Source organism: Aquarana catesbeiana, linkage group LG08 (genome assembly GCF_042186555.1).
Source record: "Aquarana catesbeiana isolate 2022-GZ linkage group LG08, ASM4218655v1, whole genome shotgun sequence".
In the NCBI taxonomy this organism is placed as follows: Eukaryota; Metazoa; Chordata; class Amphibia; order Anura; family Ranidae; genus Aquarana; species Aquarana catesbeiana.
This window is the reverse complement of record NC_133331.1, coordinates 63,847,967-63,864,277: the sequence shown is the minus strand read 5'-3', so window position 1 is coordinate 63,864,277 and position 16,311 is coordinate 63,847,967. Positions and strand designations below refer to the sequence as shown.

General features: G+C 42.8%; 1 protein-coding gene across 9 annotated transcripts in view; it reads right to left on the bottom strand.

Annotated features, from left to right (window-relative positions):
• Positions 1-16,311, bottom strand: part of SORCS1 (sortilin related VPS10 domain containing receptor 1) — a 1,093,315-nt gene that overhangs the window by 445,883 nt on the left and 631,121 nt on the right. For all 9 annotated transcript variants that reach the window (XM_073595916.1, XM_073595919.1, XM_073595918.1 and 6 more), the window contains exon 6: positions 10,962-11,026. In XM_073595916.1, the coding sequence (XP_073452017.1) occupies positions 10,962-11,026 (65 nt within the window). The remainder of the gene's footprint in view (positions 1-10,961; positions 11,027-16,311) is intronic.

The following is a 16,311-nucleotide window of genomic DNA, read 5'->3' as shown; positions in this document are numbered from 1 at the left end:
TACGGCCTACCAAGCACAACAGGGAGTATAATTTTTTGTTTACAATTTTTTTGTGTATTATTTATTTATTTTTTTGCATGTGTGTACAAGAACCTCCAGCCTACCAACTACTTATTTTTACTGCCCTCCAGCCATAAGTATGAAAAAGTCCTTAGTCCCATTAGAGCTTAATTCCAGGTATGTTCTTAATTGCACATGGAAGGGCAAGGCATGCAAAACAAAACCAAAGAAATTCCAACCAAATTGTCCTGCTAACAGTATGAGTTTGCACACATTTGCAAATACATGCATAAGCTACAGAGCCCTGTCAAGGCACCCCAGTATTTTCTGTAGTCATAACTCTAAATTTTGAGAGCCTCCACAGTGGAAGAACATGCATTATAATGAATAGGTGAGCCTGGAGGGAGCTCACCCCTCCTTATAGGCACAGGGGCACAGTGGACACCCAGCATATAGCACTATGGCAGCAAATGTGTCCAGTATGTCTCATCACCAATATTTAAACACCTGTACTCTGCCTATCCGTTATACTGCATGTGCTTCCACTGTGGAGGCTTTCACACTTTAGCATGTATTTGCAAATGTGTGCAAACTAAAACCGTGTTTTTAATGCATACTTTTAGACAGGACAATTTGGTTGGTTAGTAGGCTGGTCGGTAGGAGCTGGGAATTTCTTTGGTTTTATTTTGTAGATCTTAATTGCATTCTTACATTGGTCCAGCACAATGGAGGCATGCATATCCTATACCAGAGTGACCGCTGTAGAAGCTGAAATCACTATAGTAGTCTGCACTATTACACACATAGTTGTGTCTTCTGGGTCCACTGGTGAGAGACTCCCCTTCTACATAGTGACCACAGGGAGCTGCTGCCACCATTCCCAGGATGCCTTACATTTTTAAAATGAATACAAGGTGTTCTCTGATTGGACAAGGTGGAAATAAGGGACATTGACATTACATTCTCCACCTAGTCCAATCAGAATTTTGAAAAAAAATACAAGAAATTACGTGAATGATGAAAGTACCAAGCAAGCAACTTCTGTGGTCAGTGTGCAATGGGGCAATTACTCTAGTGCACTCTAGTGCAGACTACTACTGTTTTCCACAGTGGTGCCTCAGGTATGAAATAAGCATATTTGTGTAGCGCTATCCTCAAAGGAGCCACTGAGTGTAAAAGGTTCTTTCCTGAACGTTGCAGAGGTAGCAAGCCACATAGCGACAAAAGTCCAATTACTCTGGTTTATTAATCAGTCTAGGGGTTGTCTTTTAACCACTTCAGCCCCGGAAGGATTTACCCCCTTCCTGACCAGAGCACTTTTTCCAATTTGGCACTGCGTCGCTTTAACTGCTAATTGCGCGGTCATGCAATGCTGTACCCAAACGAAATTTGCGTCCTTTTCTTCCCACAAATAGAGCTTTCTTTTGATGGTATTTGGTCACCTCTGCCGTTTTTATTTTTTGCGCTATACACGGAAAAAGACCGAAAATTTTGAAAAAAAATGATATTTTCTACTTTTTGTTCTAAAAAAAATCCAATAAACTCAATTTTAGTCATACATTTAGGCCAAAATGTATTTGGCCACATGTCTTTGGTAAAAAAAATGTCAATAAGTGTATATTTATTGGTTTGCGCAAAAGTTATAGCGCCTACAAACTAGGGTACATTTTCTGGAATTTACACAGCCTTTAATTTATGACTGCCTATGTCGTTTCTTGAGGTGCTAAAATGGCAGGGCAGTACAAAACCCCCACAAATGACCCCATTTTGGAAAGTAGACACCCCAAGGAAATTGCTGAGAGGCATGTTGAGCCCATTGAATATTCATTTTTTTTGTCCCAAGTGATTGAATAATGACAAAAAAAAAAAAACAAAGAAAAAAAAAAAAAAAAGTTGTCACTAAATGATATATTGCTCACACAGGCCATGGGCATATGTGGAATTGCACCCCAAAATACATTTAGCTGCTTCTCCTGAGTATGGGGATACCACATGTGTGGGACTTTTTGGGAGCCTAGCCGCGTACGGGGCCCCGAAAACCAATCACTGCCTTCAGGATTTCTAAGGGCGTACATTTTTGATTTTACTCCTCACTACCTATCACAGTTTTGAAGGCGATAAAATGCCCAGATGGCACAAACCCCCCCAAATGACCCCATTTTGGAAAGTAGACACCCCAAGCTATTTGCTGAGAGGCATGTTGAGTCCATGGAATATTTTATATTTTGACACAAGTTGCGGGAAAGTGACAATTTATTTTATTTTTTTTTTTTTTTTTGCACAAAGTTGTCACTAAATGATATATTGCTCACACAGGTCATGGGCATATGTGGAATTGCACCCCAAAATACATTCTGCTGCTTCTCTTGAGTACGGGGATACCACATGTGTGGGACTTTTTAGGAGCCTAGCCGCGTACGGGACCCCGAAAACCAATCACCGCCTTCAGGATTTCTAAGGGTGTACATTTTTGATTTCACTCTTCACTGCCTATCACAGTTTCGGAGGTCATGGAATGCCCAGGTGGCACAAACCCCCCCAAATGACCCCATTTTGGAAAGTAGACACCCCAAGCTATTTGCTGAGAGGCATGGTGAGTATTTTGCAGCTCTCATTTGTTTTTGAAAATGAAGAAAGACAAAAAAAAAAATTTTTTTTTCTTTTTTTAATTTTCAAAACTTTGTGACAAAAAGTGAGGTCTGCAAAATACTCACTATACCGCTCAGCAAATAGCTTTGGGTGTCTACTTTCCAAAATGGGGTCATTTGGGGGGGTTTTGTGCCACCTGGGCATTCCATGGCCTCAGAGACTGTGATAGGCAGTGAAGAGTGAAATGAAAAATTTACGCCCTTAGAAAGCCTGAAGGCGGTGCTTGGTTTTCCGGGTCCCATACGCGGCTAGGCTCCCAAAAAGTCTCACACATGTGGTATCCCCATACTCAGGAGAAGCAACAGAATGTATTTTGGGGTGTAATTTCACATATTCCCATGGCATGTTTGAGCAATATATCATTTAGTGACAACTTTGTGCAAAAAAAAAAATTGTCTCTTTCCCGCAACTTGTGTCACAATATAAAATATTCCATGGACTCAACATGCCTCTCAGCAAATAGCTTGGGGTGTCTACTTTCCAAAATGGGGTCATTTGGGGGGGTTTGAACTGTCCTGGCATTTTATGCACAACATTTAGAAGCTTATGTCACACATCACCCACTCTTCTAACCACTTGAAGACAAAGCCCTTTCTGACACTTTTTGATTACATGAAAAAATTATTTTTTTTTGCAAGAAAATTACTTTGAACCCCCACACATTATATATTTTTTTAAAGCAAATGCCCTACAGATTAAAATGGTGGGTGTTTCTTTTTTTTTTTTCACACAGTATTTGCGCAGCGATTTTTCAAACGCATTTTTTGGGGAAAAAACACACTTTTTTACATTTTAATGCACTAAAACACACTATATTGCCCAAATGTTTGATGAAATAAAAAAGATGATCTTAGGCCGAGTACATGGATACCAAACATGACATGCTTTACAATTGCGCACAAACGTGCAGTGGCAACAAAATAAATACATTTTTAAAAGCCTTTAAAAGCCTTTACAGGTTACCACTTTAGATTTACAGAGGAGGTCTTCTGCTAAAATTACTGCCCTCGATCTGACCGTCGCGGTAATACCTCACATGCATGGTGCAATTGCTGTTTACATTTGACGCCAGACTGACGCTTGCGTCCGCCTTAGCGCAAGAGCATGGGGGACAGGGGTGCTTTTTTTTTTTTTTTTGTTTTTCTTTATTATTTTTTTGCTTTTTTATCTTATTTTAAAACTGTTCCTTTCATTTTTTTTTTTTTTAATCATTTTTATTGTTATCTCAGGGAATGTAAATATCCCCTATGATAGCAATAGGTAGTGACAGGTACTCTTTTTTGAAAAAATTGGGGTCTATTAGACCCTAGATTTCTCCTCTGCCCTCAAAGCATCTGACCACACCAAGATCGGTGTGATAAAATGCTTCCCCAATTTCCCAATGGTGCTATTTACATCCGGCGAAATCTAAGTCATAAAATGCTCGTAGCTTCCGGTTTCTTAGGCCATAGAGATGTTTGGAGCCACTCTGGTCTCTGATCAGCTCTATGGTCAGCTGGCTGAATCACCGGCTGCATTCTCAGGTTCCCTGTTGAGACAGGAGAGCCAGAGAAAAACACGGAAGACGGTGGGGGGGGGGCATTCTCTCCCACTGCTTGTAAAAGCAGTCTAGAGGCTAATTAGCCGCTAGGATTGCTTTTACATGAAAGCCGACCGCTGGCTGAAAAGAATGATACCAAGATGATACCTAAACCTGCAAGCATCATTCTGGTATAACCACTCAAAGTCGTGAATGCTGTACCTGAAGACAAAAAAATGGTTAACAATAAAGCACAGTAAACGGTAAAGTATAAAAAATTGCATACCTGAAAAGCAAACATGATAAAACATAATAACAATAAAACATTGCAGAATAGAATACAGTAAAAAAGAGCAGAACAATAGAGAGAATAGAGAGAGAGAGAATAGAGAGAGAACAATAAAACGACAACTATTATTTTTTATTTTATATTTTTGTTTGTGTTTTTTTTTTTTTTTTTACACTTTTTTTGTAACTGTAACTTTTATAACTGTAACCGGTTCCAGGTTCAGGTCTCTCAAAATGCGATGGCATCTTGGGAGACCCTGTGAAAGTGTGCCTAGTCTGTGCAATGCTGTACCCTACACTAATACTCAACTAGTGAATGGTAGCGTTCAAAACATTCACCAATGCAAAGACCAGGATTGTCAGGACAGGAGGGACAATAATAGCGGGTGTCACGCCTATATCCGCGCTTGCTGCAGACACGACATCTTTTTTGGGGGGGTTCGTTGGGTAGGGGTACTCGGGAGGACATAAAAATGCCTCTCATGCAGCCGACTGCATTTGGTTGGGGATGTGAATGGGGGAAGTACGGGCGCTGCAGAAGTGGTGGTTTCCCAATTAGGATTGGCGAATGCAGCAGGAAGGGCACTATGGGCACGACGGGCCTGTGTTTGTCTTTTTGGTGGCAGCGGGACACTACTTGTGCTTGCCACCTCACCAGCTTGAACTGCACTTATGGAACTCGCCACGTCACCAAGTGTTACTGCAGTGCTGGTTTGACTACGACCGGGGTGTACTAGGCCGCTGGCGCTTGCCAGTTCACCAAAACGCTACCAAAAAAACTGTTAACGATCGCAGGGATCAGGCCTGACTCTGCGAACGCTGCAGTTATGCGTTTAGTGTTTTGTAAGTGACAGTGATCGATCGATACTGCACTTGGGTGGGCTGGGCTGGGCCGGGCGGAGGGGCAAAACGCAGGTGCTAGCAGGTATCTGGGCTGATTCCGCTAACACTGCGTTTTTGGGAACCCTAAACTGCTGGGGACGCCAGTATAGATCTGATCGGATCAGATATTGATCAGTTCAGATACTATACCACTAAGGGAGGTGTACGGTGCGTGCGTGGGTGTTAGCGCGACCGGCGCTAACCTGACGCTGCCTGGGGCTGGTGCTTGCCAGTTCACCAAAACGCTACCAAAAAAACTGTTAGCGATCGCAGGGATCAGGCCTGACTCTGCAAACGCTGCAGTTATACGTTTAGTGTTTTATAAGTGACAGTGATCGATCGATACTGCACTTGGGTGGGCTGGGCTGGGCCGGGCGGAGGGGCAAAACGCTGGTGCTAACAGGTATCTGGGCTGATCCCGCTAACACTGCGTTTTTGGGAACCCTAAACTGCTGGGGACGCTAGTATAGATCTGATCGGATCAGATATTGATCCGATCAGATACTATACCACTAAGGGAGGATACGGTGCGTGCGTGGGTGTTAGCGCGACCGGCGCTAACCTGACGCTGCCTGGGGCTGGTGCTTGCCAGTTCACCAAAACGCTACCAAAAAAACTGTTAGCGATCGCAGGGATCAGGCCTGACTCTGCGAACGCTGCAGTTATGTGTTTAGTGTTTTGTAAGTGACAGTGATCGATCGATACTGCACTTGGGTGGGCTGGGCTGGGCCGGGCGGAGGGGCAAAACGCTGGTGCTAGCAGGTATCTGGGCTGATCCCGCTAACACTGCGTTTTTGGGAACCCTAAACTGCTGGGGACGCTAGTATAGATCTGATCGGATCAGATATTGATCCGATCAGATACTATACCACTAAGGGAGGCGTATGCTGCGTGCGTGGGTGTTAGCAGTACTGGCGCTAATCTGACGCTGCCTGGGGCGACGCATATCACCGCCGGGCGATCAGAGGGCTAAACCTTTATTCGGTAATAAACGGCGGGTACCCTGACACTATAAAAAATAAACGAACTAACCAGCGTCACCCGTAACGGTTATACGGTGATCAGTGGTGAAAGGGTTAACTAGGGGGCAATCAAGGGGTTAAAACATTTATTAGATAGTATATGGGGGTCCCTGTCGCTATAAAATGCTGACGGCGAACCTAAATATTTACGTCCCTAACTAGCGTCACCAGCGACACTAATACAGCGATCAGAAAAATGATCGCTTAGCGACACTGGTGACGGGGGGTGATCAAGGGGTTAAAACTTTATTAGGGGGGGTTAGGGGGGCACTCTAGACCTACAGGGGGCCTAACACTCACTGCCCTAACACTGTAACTGTCACAAACTGACACCAATACAGTAATCAGAAAAAAAAAAAAAAAAAAACCTGCTTGGTGTCAGTTTGTGACAGGGGGGGGTGATTGGGGGGGGATCAGGGGGCGATCGGGGGGGGATCGGGGTGTTTTGTGTGCCTGGCATGTTCTACTGTGTGTGTGTGTGTTGTGCACTCACTTTACAGTCTTCTCTCCTCGGCCCGGAACGGAAAATACCGAGCCGAGGAGAGATGACATCATTTCCTCTGCCTCTGTGTACAATACAGAGGCAGGGAAATGATCCCATTGGCTGGGAGCGATCGCGAGGGGGGGGCCACGAATGGATGGCCTCCCCCTCACCACCGATCGCCGGGGGAGATTTGCCGACCGCCGCAGGCACCGGGGGGGGGTCCGATTGGACCCCCCACCCGCGGGCAGGCAAGGACGTACCTGTAAGTCCTTTTGCCTGCCCGTGCCGCTCTGTCGACGTACATCGTCGTGCGGCGGTCGGCAAGTGGTTAAAAGTTTATTTGCTAGTAGAAACTTGGAAGAGGATTTGGGTGATGCAGGATACTTCAAAATGGAACATATTGCTAGCAGAGGACACGTCTTGCTTAGCAAAACTACTATAGGTAGACTTGAACAGTCCACAGTTCAAGGCTGGGGACCCTAAAGTAGTATGAGCACAGGTAAGAAGCTTTACATACTAGATCCTGGAAAACAGACTTTACATACTAGATCCTGGAAAACAGACTCTTGTAAGGTAGTCCAGCCTCCAGTTCAAAGGGCTTCAGGTGTACACAGCCCTTCTCCTCTCAGCTCACCAATCCATCCCCACAAAGGGAAAAGACCAACTCCTTGGGGCTCCAGACTATTAACAGCAACCTAGCTCTATCTAGGCACACCTCCCCAGGGATTGGCTAGGCCCTACTGGATATCCAGACTGAACATTTGAATTCTCTTGCCCTTCTAGAGGCAGGGGGGAGTAATCAAACTCTCAGCCTGTAAACTCTGAGCAGACCAAACCAGACAAGCACTGCTCCTGTGACTACTGAAGAAACTAAAAACTAAACTTACCTAGAAGCCTAACTAGGAGGGTGCTACACTTACCATGTACAAAGCTGGACCAATGAAATTATGCAGAACAGATCATACTTAGAGTTTAGCTTTAAAATTAACTGAGATTCAAAAAAGGCTCCAAACGTGTGTATAGCTGGGGGGGCACAAAATTCTACCCTGTATACCACGATAGAAAGCTGGAACTTGGTGGCTCTGGAAGTCAAGCTAAGGGTTCCCCAGACAAAAACAAAACCAGAAAGAAGGGAGAGATATCCTTTGGTCCCTTTCTCTTATGCCCCGTACACACGGTCGGATTTTCAGACGGAAAATGTGTGATAGGACCTTGTTGTCGGAAATTCCGACCGTGTGTAGGCTCCATCACACATTTTCCATCGGATTTTCCGTCACACAAAGTTTGAGAGCAGGATATAAAATTTTTCGACAACAAAATCCGTTGTTAGAAATTCCGATCGTGTGTACACAAATCCGACGCACAAAGTGCCACGCATGCTCAGAATAAATAAAGAGATGAAAGCTATTGGCCACTGCCCCGTTTATAGTCCCGACGTACGTGTTTTACGTCACCGCGTTCAGAACGATCAGATTTTCCGACAACTTTGTGTGATCGTGTGTATGCAAGACAAGTTTGAGCCAACATCCGTTGGAAGAAATCCTAGGATTTTGTTGTTGGAATGTCCGATCAATGTCCGACCGTGTGTACGGGGTATTAGAAGTATTTTGGGGAAAAAAAATAACACTACAATTTGGATTTGGCCATTGGTTTGAATTTATTGTTGTCTGGAATTTGGGATCAACTTTAATTAAAATCCAAAAATGTATTTTATTAGATAAAGTATGACATAGTTAAAATCTCTTTTGAGGTTATTTTTTCTGTCTAAAACCCCATTGAGAAGATTTTCTTTCATTTATTGCCTCAAGACACAGCAGAAAGTAAAAAGTAGAAAGCATTGTCACTGGAACAAGTGTCCCCATCAGAAGACTTCCCCTCTATTCCTGTTTAAAGTTTTCTCAAATTTTAGGTTCCAGTGGCAATTATATTTCACAAATAGAGAGGGTAAATCTCCACAACAGCAGGGCTGCCTTAATGCACGGACACCCTTGGGCATGGCCCCATGATAATCCTGAACAGCGTGCAAGATTCTGGGCCATGAGGAGCAGCAGCCTGAAATGGGCTAACTCCATAATCCGGAATGAAATCTCCTCCCTTTACCTTCCTCCAGTTTCCAGCAACCTGCACTGGTTCAGGAAAAATCCCCTGAAGCGGAGCATTTTACTGCCTTTGCTTGTGTGGGTGGGACGTGTATGCTCTGATCCTTCCTGGTCCTCCTCTCCTATCAATTAGACATGTGCAATTCGTTTTGTTCTAAATTAGTTTTTCAATGAAATTTGACAAATCCATTAATTTGGAAATATTTGAATTAATGAAAACCCATTTAACGATTTTTTCCTTAATTCAAAAATCAGAAAATTGGGGAATTCGAAGATTCGGACATTTGAAAATGTGAAAATCCGAAAATCAAAAATTTGGAAATTCAAAAATCCGAAAATTAAACAATTCAGAAATTTGAAAATCCGAAAATTCCAAAATCTAAAAATAGGAACAAAAATAACAAGGAAAATACGAAAATTAGAAAACTCGAAAATTAGAAAATCTGAAATGACTGACTAACTAATAATAACTATTACTAACTATTAAATTATAGGTATTGGAATTTCCTTTCAAATTTGGTTGTTAGTGAACCTAATGAATACCAATTTATCCAAAGTTATGAATTATCCGAAATAACGAATGCCACATCTAAACGAATGGAATGTAATGAATTAATAATAATAAGTAATAATAATAATAAAAACATTTTAGTATTATTATTTATTATTAATAATTTGTTACATTCCATTTGTTTAGATATGGCATTCCTTATTTCTGGTAATAATTCGTAACTTCGGATAAATTCGTATTCATAACAGCCAAATTTGAAAGGAAATTCCAATACCTATAATTTATTAGTTAGCTATTGTTAGTTTGTTAGTTAGGTATTATTTTGGATTTTTGAATTCTTGGATTTCCGTTCTTTAGAATTTTCAGATTTTCGTTCTTCTGAATTTTCGAATTTCTGAATTTTCAAATTTTTGGATTTAGAATTTGCGAATTTTCGAAATATACGAATTTTCAAATTTCCAAATTTACTGGAAATAACGAATTTCGATCATAACTAATGACCCGTAAATAGAAAAAAAAAAATCTAATGAAACGAAAATGAACACATTTTTTGGCAGTGCACATGTCTACTATGTATCTCATGTGATATAATCTCCTGAGATGGACAGGAGAGGAGGGTTCATGCGGATTGGGGCAATACACATCCCGCCCACACAGGCACGGCAATAAAATGCTCCACTGTACTATGCCCTCCTGACCCACACACACTGTGCCCTACTGCCCCATGTACTGTGTCTTCTTGACCCACCTAAACTGTGCCCTACTGACCCCCATACTGTGCCCCTCTGACCTGTTGTACTATGTCTTCCTGACTCTTGTACTGTGCTCTACTAACCCCCCATACTGTGCCATCCTGATCTCCCTGTACTGTCCACTCCTAAACCCCGTACTGTGCCCAGCTGAGTCTCTCTATTGTGCCGTTTTGAGTCTCCTGTACTGTGCCATGCTGACCCCTGTACTGAGCACTTCTGACCTCTTGTAGTGTGCTCTGCTGAACCCTGTACTGTATCCTCCTAACCCTCGTACTGTGCCTAACTGACCCCTATACTGTGCCATACTGACCCCTGTATTGTGCCCTCCTAAACACCTGTAATGTGCCTTGCTGACTCCCCCTGTATTTGTGTTGATTAGTTTTTGATTTATGGCATGTTTACTTTCTGTTTAAAATACATTTTTATGAAAGTACTAATAAATATATGTTTAATTTCTATCAACTATTTACACTGCAATTCTTGAGAGTAGGTCCCTAAATTGGGCCTAGCTGGTAGGGGCCCCAGTGCATTACTTTACCCAGGGGCCCAGGATGCGATTAAGAGGGCCCTGCCCAATGGTGATGGTTCTACCGTCTCTCTAATATATTGAAGACTCAAAAAAAATGGCTTCAGATACACTTTTCATTTTAGCCTCTTTCTGTGAAGGAAATAACACAATTAAAGTAAAATGCTGTATAATTAAAACAACTGGAAAGTTGGAACTGAGCAGAACAAAAGAACAATTTGTAACTTACGTCCTTCAGCAGTTTTGGTCTCCAGGTGGACCAGCTCAGCGTCTCTGTTCGAAATAGTCACTGTCCTGGGGGCAAAGAATACATTACAGACGAGTTAGACCTTCAGATTTTACATTTCATTTTAGTTACATTGTTGTTTTTTGAGGGACAGCTTGCTGAAACAATTAGCAAGGTCAGGGAAAGATAAAATGCCAGCGAAAGATAAAATGCTCTAATTTGTTTAAAGCTGTACTCCAGGCACATAGTTAAATATAAAGATGAAATGCGCAGAAGGTATCTGTTTTACCTGAAAAAGAATTAGTATTTTGGTTCATCCAGTCCTAGGAATTGCACAGCTCCGCGACACAGCACAGACATGACTGGCAAAGCAGGAGAGTTTTTTTTTTTTCTGATACAGTTTAGTGAGTGAAACTTACAGGTTTCCTTCCATCCCCACCCTGTTACTGGACGGTGAAGGGGAAGTAGGAAACTGATGAGCTTATCACTCTGTCCCTCTGCCCCTCCTCAGCATGATCCCTGCACAGGAGGACAGCATATTGGCTCCTTGTGCTGCTGCTTCCTGTCCCAATCTAAGTGTAGGTAGTAGAATAGAGGCAGCCTCTGCTATACCCAAGGAGTGATAATGTCACTGCAACAAGTCAGCTGTGCTGGGGTGTGAGGCAGCTATCCTGTGATTGCTAAATCACTTCCTCTTGTCTTTTAGCAGTAAACCACTATTGGCACTAGAGGGAGCCCTACTTCGGACTATTTTGACCTCGGCCATGGGATCTGGGCTCCATTTTGGGAAAGTCTGTGTCTAGTCTTGACACTGAGCTCTCATGAGATTTCAAAAGCCATTTTGAGATGCAGATGTGCTATCTGTGTGACCAAGGGGCTCTGATTATGAAAGTGTGTACCTAAGGACGGGGACCCATTTGTCAGGGGCAGATTAGATTCACCCATTCACCTAGGGAGTAGATGTGAGTGTTTATGTCTCTGGAGAGTCGAGGTTCTGGATCCCAAAGGATAACAAGTGTCTACCAACTGCCCTGCCATAATTGCTGCCTGCTAGTTACAAAAGTTACTCTAACAAAGGGAACCATATATTGAGGAGCTTAAAGTGGATGTAAACCCAATGACATCCTGTCTAAACTACTGCCATAGGGGTTATCTATAAGGATATACATGCCTCCTGCATGTATCTTTACCTGTCAAATGTCTCCCCTCTGTCTGTTATGAGACCCGAAAAACTGCAGATTCTGTGGGTGGGTCTGTTGTCTGGAGCTCGGTGGGTGGAGTCGTGATGTCAGTAGACTCCCCGCCCACCTCTACACTCCCCTTGTCAACATGCATTTTCTCCTGTGTATTTCTTACACTGAACTTCTGCTATGATCTCTAACATCCAGTGAAAAGACAGGAAAGTAACCACATGACTTCAGCATGCCAAATCATGCTGAGGTGTGGAACAGCCAATCCTTGCAGAGCTGCTGAAGAAAGGAGTGGGGGTAGGAATAAAAAAATAATGCATGTCTTAGGCTAGTGCACAAGATATGTAAATCACCTGTCACTCACAGCAAGGGGGAGGATTTGACAAAGTTTTTCTCTGTTTGTCAAGATTTATCTCACTGAACAATAAGAGGATTGCTCAGAGCTGGATTAACTCTGTGTGGCAAGACTGGGATCAAATGATAGGAAATCTTATACTCTACATTATGACATAAAAAATAAATAAATAAAAATTTGGGTTTACATCCACTTTAAGGAAGGCACGATTTACCTAGTTTCCTTTATGTAAGCATTGGACTCTTGTTCTAAACCCGTTTGCTGAAATTTGTTCCTCACTGTTCAGAGAACTGGAACTGAAGACATTTGAAGTGTTGCTGTATTTGTCTGTTGCTTTTGATCAAAGGTCACTTAAAAAAGAACAATCGTGTCACCTCCCTCTTTTGATAACTCCTATACCAAGGTTGGGATTGCTACATGAGCTCTAATATAAGGAGACTGCAATAAGTTGATAAGTCAAATTTAGGTATTTACACTGCTTGTACAAGTATTTAAAATATGATGTGTTAATGAATACAAAGCTGAATTGCTGTGTGTCTTATAGATCTGCCCAGAATTCACCTTGAGGCTGGGTTCACCTATGAGCACGCAGCGGCTTACAGCAGGAGTTTGGTGCATCCTCGTTCGCCATTTCAGGTCTGATTTCAGCTTGAATTTTTGGATGAATTCGGACCTGAAATGGACCAAAAGACACACAGGGCTCCTGTGCACATCGCACCGGAGCCGCTGAGGAGATATGTGAACCAGCTCCATAGAGAGTCAGTCACATTCTCCTACTGTGCAAATTGGATGCAGGAAATCCACATCCAATTCACACTAGTGTGAACCCAGCCTTAAAGTGAGTTTCTTATGAGGAAAGCAGAGAGCCTGTAATAGCTGATCTCCTTCTGTAACCCCTTGGTGCATGACTGACCTAGAACAAGTAGGAAGACCAGCATACGTGTCTTCTCTTGTGGCCACACTATGTGAGCTTGCTGGACATCCCATTCCAAAACCATGACCATTAATATGAACCCCCCCCCCCACCTCCTTTCTCCAATATATGGCTATAACAGCCACCACTTTACTGGAAAGGATCTCCACAATATTTTGGAGCGTATCTGTGGGAATTAATGTCCATTCAGCCAACACAGCTTTCTTGAGGTCAGCACCAAAGAGGACACAGGGAGCCATATGTAGAACTTTTAACATTGGAACAGATTGTTCACATGACTTGGTGATTCAGCAGGAATTGGAAGTGTAGAGAGGAAGAGGTGGAGGCCCTCAACACCATCTGTATTCCCCATATAATTTTATCACCTCTAACTGGCAATTCCAAAACAATTTATACCTTAAACAATGGTAAAGTGGTTCTAAAGGCTCAAAGTTTTTTTTTATTCTATGCCTTATGGTAAAAAACCTTCTGGGTGCAGCTCCTTCCCCAGCCAACCCTTGTACTTAACTGAGCCCCATCTCAATCCAGCGATGTGCATTCGAGGAGAGGCTCTTCTGGGTCTCTCTCTCCTCATTGGCTCAAACAGCAGCAGCATCCATTATCTCCTGCAGCTGTCAATCACAGCAAGTCAGGCAATGAGGGGAGGGGGGGTGGGGCCGAGCCATGCTTTGTGTGTGAATGGACACACAGAGCGTGGCTCAGGAGTGAGCCTGCTCGAGTACACCCATAGCAAGCAGCTTGCTATTGAGTGCACTCAGCAGGGGGGAAGATCCAGGACCACTGGAAGAAGAGAATCAGGGCTGTTCTGTGCAAAACTAAAGCACAGAGCAGATAAGATAACATGTTTTTTTTTTTTTCTTATTGTTTTATTAAAGGATTACACCTGCACAGGCTAACAGACACTAAGGTTTGGCTTATTTAACTAGAACTTTCACACCTTCCATCCTGTTCTTCAACAATCAACAAGGTCTCCCCGCTACCTGTGAGTAGTGTTGGGTGAACAGTTTGGGCTGAGCAAAAGTTCGGCATGAACATCGCCCATTTGGGTGAATTTTCTGTGCGCCCCTCCGAGCGCACAGTCAATATGCTGTTAGGAGTGGGCCAGGAATACCAGGCCACATGCCCTCAACATGGGGACAAGGGCTCTTCCCAACAACCCTGGGCTGTGGTTGTGGGGGTCTGTGGGCAGGGGGCTTATCGAAATCTGGAAGGGGGACCCCAGATCCTGACCCCCCCATGTAAATGAGTATGGGATAGGTAAGGGGCGGAGCCACCTAGTGACATCACCTGGTGGCATCGCCCCCTTGGGACATCACCAACCCAGCATTCACCGGTCAGTGATGTCACAAGGGGGCGTGGCCACCAGGTGACTTCACCTGGTGACTCCGCACCTTTTTTTGTATTGCTGGGTGTCGGCAATAGCTTGCAGTCCCAAAGTGCATTTAAATGTATTTTTTTTCTTTAGAAATGTAATTTTTGCTGCAGCATGTTCTTTAAATGCTGCAGATGCGCCACTTTACAGGCAGACTAAGGGAACTCCTCAGGCACTATATTCAATTTTTATTGTTTCACTTTAAGCATCAATAAAATCACAAAAGTGCACTTTTAAAAACTATTTTTTTTTTTTTTTTTATTTGCATTGATACTTTTCTCCCAGGACAGTACCCGGGCACCCATACCCTTTTTATGACCAATAACTTGCATATACTGTAAGCCTTTAAAATGGGGACTTATGATTTTTCAAGCTCGGGTACCATAGACTTCAATGGGGTTTGGTGTTCTGGTCCGAACTTTTTTGCGATGTTCGGCTGTTGTGGTGTGAACCAAACGGGGGTGTTCAGTCCATCTCTACCTTTGAGGATATATATACTGGGATATCTTTCTGACGCTTATTAGACCTGTAGAAATGGCTTGGATGAGCTACAAAACAACTTCAATATTACAGAACAAGTCCAGTTGAATTTGCCAAACTACTAAGTATACCATGAATGAGAACCTTCACTGACAGAGAGTTGGTCATGATAGGGGTTGGAGAGGATAAATGAGTTACAGTATGTTAGAATAAAGAACCAGGTAATTAGAAGTTACTGTGCTTGTTTTTTAATTCCAAGTAGATATCTCACTGCAAAAAGGGAGTTCAGGAAGAAGTGTCAACATATGAAGTGACTTTTTTGAAAGCTACCACTTCTTCTGAGTCTTTTTGCCTGTCTGTTAGCTAATGTTGAGTCATTGTTGATATTGAGATGATCAGTTAATGATGATGATGTTGAGTTAATGTTGAATTGTTGAGATGTTTAGATGTTGAGATAATGTTGACGTTGAGTTAGAACAATGCAGTAACTAAATCAGATCATTTGTATTTTAGTCGCTGCATACTTATTCCACCGCGGTTAATTATAAGGTTCAGGTTTGCTCTACCATGAGTTTTCTGTGAGTCCCCAGAAATTGCAAACTGTTAGATGAAAACTTTGCAGGTTCCCTGACAAAATTAAAGCAGTTGTAAAGGCTCAAGGTTTTTTACCTTCATGCAGCCTTACATAGTTACATAGTAGGTGAGGTTGAAAAAAGACACAAGTCCATCAAGTCCAACCTATGTGTGTGATTATGTGTCAGTATTACATTACATATCCCTGTATATTGCGGTCATAGTTTCTTGAAGCTATCAATGCTCCCCGCTGAGACCACCGCCTGTGGAAGGGAATTCCACATCCTTGCCGCTCTTACAGTAAAGAACCCTCTACGTAGTTTAAGGTTAAACCCCTTTTCTTCTAATTGTAATGAGTGGCCACGAGTCTTATTAAACTCTCTTCTGTGAAAAAGTTTTATCCCTATTGTGGGGTCACCAGTACAGTATTTGTAAATTGAAATCATATC